The sequence below is a fragment of the Coregonus lavaretus genome, assembly GCF_964263955.1.
Source record: "Coregonus lavaretus genome assembly, chromosome: 10".
NCBI classification, from domain to species: Eukaryota; Metazoa; Chordata; class Actinopteri; order Salmoniformes; family Salmonidae; genus Coregonus; species Coregonus lavaretus.
The window spans coordinates 38,888,342-38,897,176 of NC_139997.1; the positions used below are offsets into that span (position 1 = coordinate 38,888,342).

Below are 8,835 nucleotides of genomic sequence, written 5' to 3' on the forward strand. Positions count from 1 at the left end.
GGAGGGCTTCTTAAAGAAAAACTAACAGGTCTGTGAGAGCCGGAATTCTTAATGGTTGGTAGGTGATCAAATACTTATGTCATGCAATAAAATGCAAATTAATTACTTAAAAATCATACAATGTGATTTTCTGGATTTTTGTTTTAGATTCCATCTCTCACAGTTGAAGTGTACCTATGATAAAAATTACAGACCTCTACATGCTTTGTAAGTAGGAAAACCTGCAAAATCGGCAGTGTATCAAATACTTGTTCTCCCCACTGTATTTTTATAGCTAAACAGGTGGGGCTCAAAACAGATGGGGCTCTGCCCTGAATGATGCGTCGCCACTGGGCCTACTGCTGCATTGGCCCATAGGCCATCTCTGAGTTCTATGCTCTCATTTCTTTAGTCGCCAATGGTTCACAGTGTATCAATGTGTCTATGGCAGAGGCTAGTGCTCTCGCCATAGTTGGATTTTAACTTTGAGATTTTTATCATTTTAGGCCTACTTCAGATTTTTATGATTAATCGTGTGACAATGATTTTGAGAAACAAAAACGTTATTATTGAAATGAAACTGTTCCACGAAAATGTGCATATACAAATATAATATAATATATAATAAATAATAATATGCCATTTAGCAGACGCTTTTATCCAAAGCGACTTACAGTCATGTGTGCATACATTTTTACGTATGGGTGGTCCCGGGGATAGAACCCACTACCCTGGCGTTACAAGCGCCATGCTCTACCAATTGAGCTACAGAGGACCACCCAATAATCATAACTGGCACGCAGATCGGTAGAAATGGTAGGATAAATTGTAAGCTTCCCCAACCTTGAAACTCATGAGCTGCCTATGGTCTTTACTATTACACCCATTTAAAAAATGCACGCAAGTGCTTGCACACATAGGAGGTCCCGTGAAAAAATGGGCCCGCCTATGGAAATCAAAGGCCCCTCCAACTGATTCGTTCAGGCGGCGGGTCTGGCAACATAACACATTTCAAACTTCATACCACTCCCAGTATGGTATCAGTTAGTCAGTTAACCATCTCATGTTGTGTATCTGCACCCTGTCCTCTTGCCCATTTAGATGGATGAACCGGCTGGGGCTGGCGGCGATTGGCTACACACCTGACGATAAGGTTTCACGCCCTGATGAAGGTACGACAATCTGACTAGATGTTTAGTGACATCAGACAACATCCTGTTGTGATGTGTAAATCTAATGATTTTAGGACACTGACGTAAAATGTTACATAAGTGTATTAGATCAATACCTATTGTACTGAAGCGCAACACAGACCGTATTGGCATAGATGAGGTCACCCAAGCTGTTTATCTTATTGATGTTCAACTTTGATATGTTTCAGATTACTGGAGTGAGAGTGACCAGGATGAGATCGATGGTTCTATGACCCTGAAACAAGAGGGCATGTCATCACGCTGTGATACCTACCACCGCACCCCGTCTGTGAGTGCAGGCTTCTGGTCCACATTCTGGAACACACACACACACACACACACACACACACCAGTGGCGGTCGGTGCTATTTAAGATGAGGGAGGGCAACAACAAAAAAATTAGGAGCATGGCCTTATTTCTATTATAGCATATTGGATGGCTGTCATTCATATTCCATTCACCCAGTTCAATGTAACATCGATAGGCTTAGGCTACTACATGATACTCAAATTTTCCCTATACCCATCATAAGGTTGCTACAACCTAGCCTATGAAGGAAAGTTTACAATGTAGGTGCACACAGGTAGAGAGAAACATTTGAGGTGACAGACACTGACACATAGACAGACACATTCAGTACATCCTTGCACACTCTTGCCTGCATCTAGCTGATCTAGGGTGTAATCATTAGTCCAACAGTTGCAAACGAGAGTTTCTATTGGTCAAATTCAGGTATATTTATCCCCGTTTCGTTCCATTTGCTTCTGTTTAAGAAATGTTTTTCAACAGAATCGACAGAATGAATACACCCCTGATCACACGTAAACACAGTTCACTTTCATTACAGCCACATTGTATTCCTTCTCGTATCTATGCGCTCTCCCCCTCTCACCTTTTCCCTTCGTATGTGGACTTCAATGCACAACACATCAGCTGTATGTGACCAGGTGAAAAAACCTTTCCAAGCCAAACCATATCATAACCGCTACACACAGCCTACATGGTTGTCACCATATTAGCTAAAGTAACGTCATAATCAACATAGCTTATAGAACTAACGCGTTAGTATACCAGCTACAATCATGCAGTAACGTTACAGTGTATAGTCAGTAAGCAGTTACACCGGCGGGCCCCGGTGGCAATAAATTAGTAAAACCAAAAGCTTGCTTTGACTTGGAAGAGTTCCAGTGTTGTGTTGGATAGTAATAGCCAGCTAGCTAACATAGAATCCCTCTGTTTGAGCAGGGTATTTGAGTAGGCTAAACTAGCTAGCTGCATTTGCTAGTTAAGTAAGTGAAACTGAAAGTTAAAAAAAAAATGAAATCTCTCTTTCTCTTGCTTCTCTTTCATTTTTGAAGATTAATTTGTTAAAAACGGTTCAACTATTGTCTTTCTCTCTCCTTGATTAAACTACTCACCACATGTTATGCACTGCAGTGCTAGCTAGCTGTAGCTTATGCTTTCAGTACTAGATTAATTGTCTGATCCTTTGATTGGGTGGACACCATGTCAGTTCATGCTGCATGAGCTCTGATAGGTTGGAGGACGTCCTCTGGAAATTACTGGAAGGGGGTGAGAACCATGAGCCTCCTAGGTTTTGTATTGAGGTCAATATACCCAGAGGAGGACGGAAGCTAGCTGTCCTCCGGCTACACCATGGTACTACCTACAGGGTGCTGTTGAGGCTACTGCAGACCTTCATTGCAAAACAGTGTGTTTTAATCAATTTTTTGATGACGTGAATATATTTATTATAGTTTTATCTAAAAATGATAACTTTTTAAATGTTTAAAAACATTTTTTTTATTAAATTCACTGAGGAGGATGTTCCCCCCCTTCCTCCTCAGATGAGCCTCCACTGACACACACACTTATGCTTACACTCATACAATACATAATGACCCTATCATTAAATACCTCTGTCTACTGGTGCCCTTCCAGGTGAACTCCTCCAGTCCGTTCCCTGAGCGCCACTTCTCCAGTGAGTCCACGTACTCCCACTCCTCCGCTGAGGATTCCCGTCCAGACGTCCCCGGGAGCACCCACTCCTCCGGCTGCCGCCCCACCCTCCGTGACACCCAACGCCGCTCCTGGCAGGACCTGATCGAGACGCCCCTCACCAGCTCAGGCCTCCACTTCCTGCAGACGGTGCCGGGGGAGGGCGACAGGGGCGATGGGGGATACGGCAGCGGCCATATGGGAATGGGTCAGCTGCTCATGTCCCCTGAGCGCCGACGTCAGGCCACGCTGCCCGCCCAGAGGCGCCGGCAACCTGACAGAGATGGGCCCTTCCCATTGGTGGACATAGAGGAGCGCGAGCAGCGCCTCCACCACTGTACCCACAAGCAGCGCAGCCAGAGCCTGCCCCGGAACAGGGACGTGCAGGGCACCAAGGGCAGCCTGCGCCCAGCAGGACCCTCAGAGGAGAGGAGTGAGGACGACGAGGTGCCATTCAGAAAGCACAACTCCAAAAAAAAACAAGGTACTTCCTGCTCTCGCCAGGCTTCTCTTTAGGACTCCTCAGACTTCAAGTTACTGTTTAAAAAATACACATCTACCTTGTTATGCATTGATTATATATTTAATTGATGGATGGTTAGGGTTGCAAAATTCTGTGAACTTTCAATAAAAATGTTTTTCCCGAAGTCCCGGTTGGAAGATTCCTGGAATTAGGAGTAAGCAGGAAACCCGGATCCTCCAACCACTATTTGGGGAAAACCAGGGAATTTATTGAAAGTTCCCAGAATTTTGCAACCCTAGACAAGGTACTTTGTAAAGCTTTTATCCAAGTTAAAATGGTTGAATAAGGTTTAGCACAGAGTTTTGAAATCCTGTCCTAATTTCCCCCTCAGATTCTCGGTCTAAAGAGCGAGGCCATGATCATGAGGGGGTGGATGGCTTTCAGGAGCTGTACCGCTCTATAGAGCAGGCCAGCCTGTCTGCCCTGGGGGAGCAGAGGCCCTCCACCAAACAGGAGTTCAGACGCTCCTTCGTCAAGCGCTGCAACGACCCTGTCATCAACGACAAGCTGCACCGCATTCGTGCCCTGCGCAGCACACTCAAGGTACGGAGAGGGAGGGACACAGCCACAGGGCAGGCTGTGGGGCAGTCATAGGCAGTGTTTTCCCTAAGTATATGGAGCAGCCAGCCAAATAGAAAAAGTAGCCAGCCAGGGAGTTCCGGACTTTGGGGTTCCGGGGGTGCTTTCCCTACTGGGGATTTTTTTTGCAGAACGAGCTCTAATTTGGTAGCCATTCTAATGCTTCGATTCCATCCGAAATACACAGCTAAAATAATGAATACTTTAAATCAAATCAAAATCAAATTGTATTTAGTTTATTGTGGCAAGTTTCTATATGGGCTTCCAATCCTAGGAAAATACAAACAAGATCTTTGGTTTACTTGTTCCGATGCGATACCATGGACCTATAACTACGTTGTATGATTTATGAATAGCAAAGGTATATAGGAGATTGACTTTATTCAGTCAGTTCAACACCTTTTATAAACTAGTCAACACTTGCTGTTCGATCGTCAATCAAAGCACAGTAAATAGCCTATGTGCCCCGACTCCGTGGCTGGCTATATGAAACACGCGAAATAAAATAGTTGAATGTGCCACAAAACAATAATTAAGTGGATTTCAACTCATCGTTACCACTTACATTACATGGGACGTGTAAATTCACTCACAGGAGATGATGAAGAAGCATGCTCTCCCTCCTCCGTGAAAATAAATTAAACTGCAGCCAACCACAGCGCACAAAAATAACACAGGTACCGAGAGGCAGGACAGACAGCAGACTGACAAACCAGCAGTGTTTCCCTGTCATCGCTCGCTTTGTGACTGATAGGCGCCTTTCCTACCAATAGGTCACTAGAAGATGCATATCGTTCATTCTAGGGGGAGAAGGCTATACTGACTTTTCTGACTAGCGAATTTAAACTTTAATATGAAAAGTAGCTGGACGATAATGAGTCTGTTATCGGCTGGTTAGCCAACGGACATCGCTTAGGGAAAACACTGCAAAGGGCAGGTATGAATGGTATAGAAGGTGTTACAGGTCCAGCAGGTGGCTGTCTATAGCAATGAGAGTGAGGCGGCATATGAGTGGGGTCATTTAGGTGGTATGTAAGCCAAACACTAACTGATGTGTTCCCACAGGCCAAAGAGGGTGATCTGGCCATTATCAGCCATGTGCTGGACGACCCCGGTCTAAACTCCCAGAAGTTCAAGGAGTGGAAGCAGCAGCACCATGAGCTGTTTATGGACATCTGTGAGTTCAGCTCCGCCCCGACAGAGCCTCACCCTGAGGGGTCCGACCTCTCACCCCTGTCTCCACCTCTGATGATGCACACCCACTCCTTCATCGAAACTCATGTTTGAGACATGAGCGCTCAGATACAGAGTAACAGGAAGACACTGTGGAATCATGCAATCATCTCTTTCCCCCCCCCCCAATCGACGATGCAGCCACGATCTACCGTCACCATTCACAGCAAACTAACTGACAAACCAATCACTGTAATATGTGTACATACTGCACTGAGGTCAAATAGAAGAGAGTTACGGTCGGTGTATATACTGTATATTGGATAAAATAAGGCTCCCACGGGGTGCCATTCTGCATGCCTGAAGAGAAACTATCATTCTTCATAATTATCTTCAAAACAGAAAATGCAACAGATGATAGATCGAAAGAGAATTTAACAACAAAAAGAAGACGAGAACTGTTTTTGGCTGATACAGTGCATTTTCTTCTTCCTTCGATTGTCATTTTTGTTATTTAATTCCTTGCTTAAGAGGAAGCAAGCTTTGTTTTTATTTCATTTTTTATTTCCCCTTTAATGCTGCTTGAAGAGAGAGCTATGTAGCGACGGGCTATAGGCATCATTCTGATTACTACAATGCACCCCCCTACTGGGCCAACATGTTACTGTGTGACCCTGAGCCCCCAGAAAGAAAGACCCAATCTGTGTAAAAGTGTGTGTTCTGTATGTTTGTATAAGTGTGGAGAGGAGAGGGGTGTGTTAGGAAGAGAGAGTGAGAGAAAGAGATGGAGGTATTTGGGCTTTTAGTGTATGAAGCTCAGTAGGGTTTTATTACACATTTTTGTTGTATGTACGGATGTTGCATGTTTAACATGTATGTATAATTATGTACATTTTGTTTGACATTTAAACAAAGTAGTTTAGCCAAACACAGCTCACCGGAATGACACTTTTTACATTTATTGATATGTCTCTTTGTAGCTATTTTGATTTTGCCAATCATTATAGCATTTGTTGGTGAGATTTATTTTTGAAATCAAACATCTGCATGGTAGTAAACATGTACATGTGGCCATTGGGGTTGAGAAATGTGTTAAAGAAAAATATTATATTGTTTGCATAGCAGCACCCTCTATTTAAAACTGTGAACTATATACTTGTGAATGCAATCTTTAGATTCTGTGACCACAGAATCTTTTTACTTATATTTTTCATAGAAAAAGTATATAAAAGACAAAAAGCATTGCGTCTCCCGAATGACTGTTTTTGCTTCACTCCAGCTGTCACAGAAGTTACCTCCTGATCTTCAGGATTGATTCAGGTCCTGAGTTTTGCTCATGTATTCTGTTCCCTTTCTGTGTCTCTGTTGATTTTCTATGTGAATGTACTGGCTTATTTTCAAAAGGATCCCAGAAATTGTGTTGATTAATTGTATTTGCTTAAGTTGTTTATTTCTACAGGTTAAGAAGTAGTACTGTAGTACTTCAATGTGTTTGCATTCTACCTGCGCAAAATACATGATCAACAACTCATAACACATTTTTCATTTTTAAAGTTTGACACTCTTGGTTGTTTCTTTTTAGGCCTATTTTCTTGACTTTCTTTCACCTGTGATGGAATATGTAATTTCTATCAAATTTCAATTATAATGTTTTTGTTTGTGCTGCTTAATACATGTTCCCTTATTCCTGGCAGGATATTGACATTGCTTCAATTCACCTGCAGTTATCATCCAGTGTTGTGTCCTGATACTTAAAATGCCTTTAGGTGTCAGTACATTTGTTATACAGTATAATCTACTTCAAATTATACAGTATAATTACACAGGCCCTGCATTGTTTGGCTACTAACATTTATAAAACGTGTCAGCAGTTGTTACTCTCAAGTTGTTGCTTTCAACTTTCAAATTTTATGAATAGCAGTACATGTATTGTAGAATGTATTTCATTTAACCAGAATGTAATTGTTCTCACAATGTTTTAAAACACTGTACATGAAATCTGTCCAATCTGTCCAGGGTTCCACTGTGTTATTTTGGAGGTGTGCACCTCATAGTACAACTGCGCAGGTGTGTAGCTAAGATGTAAGTTGCACTGCGACATTAAAAAAAGGAACATATTGCTCTTTTTTGGAAGTATATTATTATCTGTTTATCTGTACATTAACTGATTTAAACAAGTGTTATCGAGAAAGAGAAATACATTTATTCTTCCTATGAATCAAAAGTAGCCTTTTTGTTTCTCAGAAATATATACAGTACGAGGTTGTAAAACTTAAGTTGTAAAACCAATAAACTGAATTACTGCACAAATAAATGCATTCATGTGTATTTATTTTGATAACAAAAACAGTACTCTGAACTAAAGCAGATCTTCAACTCTGCTCTTAGGGACCCACATAATGTGCAGGCTTTTTCCAGGATAGGATCAGGAATGAAGAACAATATTCTAAATAAAGAAAACTTATTAACATAGCTATGTGTATGTCATTGTTTTATTGGAGGTCATTATTCACTGACCCAGTAAACAGTGCTTAACTTGGGCAGGAGCTCACTGGAGCTGATACCCGCACCTCAAAGTTTTAACTGCTTGAGCTCCTGTTCTTCTTATACAATATTAGCTCAAAAGTATTGTGGAGCTCTTGCACCTAAATGTAAACAGTACCGGCACCCAAAATTCAGTCCAAGCATGGTAACCACAGATAGAAGAACAATAAAACAGATATTTCACCAGATGTATAAATGTGAAACATCTGCTTGGGGTTTCCACTCACTACCAAACATTGTAGTGAGAGAAAGCCCAGTGGCTGGCAGTTGGAGAAGATGGAAGGAGATGGATTTTGGCCGACATTCTGCAAATTTTCTCATCGATGAAACATTTGATCTCAATACAGTTTACTGTTCCCAAGACAAAAATATTTTGTGAACAGCGTGGACTAAGTTTTGTAGACTTTACCTTTTGCCAAAGCTGTAAAAATTCGCGTTGTTTAGAAGGAGTGCAAATGCGAATTGAGTTATTGCACACGCGTACTCCACAGAGTAGGCGTTCACTAACGGAAATATGCAGATGTGGCTAGAACGGGCCAATAGGATCTCGCTAACTCGTGTTTGGCTCTGTCCACCTCCTTGCTTGTTCTGCCTACTATGACTCATTTGTTCCCATTGGAAAAGACGGGCTGTGGTCTATCTTGGTTTAGTTATACAAATATTTGATGTAAGGACAGCACAGTGCCATTGAGGGCAGCGACAGTGGTTACAGATTTACAGGATTGAACGAGTTTTCCTATGATAAAGTTGGTCCCTTGTCGCCACCGGTAGGACACTGAGGGGCGGTACCATCATGGCTACGGTAAGTATTTCTCCAATGCAAATCTATCCTTAACCATGTTTTC

The 8,835-nt window shown here is 42.2% G+C and overlaps 1 protein-coding gene across 1 annotated transcript in view; it reads left to right on the plus strand.

Annotated features, from left to right (window-relative positions):
- Positions 1–5,560, plus strand: part of LOC311135591 (connector enhancer of kinase suppressor of ras 2-like) — a gene marked incomplete at both ends in the record, with an annotated part of 76,875 nt that extends 71,315 nt beyond the window's left edge. The window contains 5 exons of the mRNA XM_084169601.1: positions 1,081–1,151; positions 1,361–1,461; positions 3,115–3,655; positions 4,041–4,237; positions 5,339–5,560. Coding sequence (XP_084025727.1) covers positions 1,081–1,151; positions 1,361–1,461; positions 3,115–3,655; positions 4,041–4,237; positions 5,339–5,560 — 1,132 coding nt within the window. The remainder of the gene's footprint in view (positions 1–1,080; positions 1,152–1,360; positions 1,462–3,114; positions 3,656–4,040; positions 4,238–5,338) is intronic.
- Between the last annotated feature and the right edge of the window lie 3,275 nt (positions 5,561–8,835).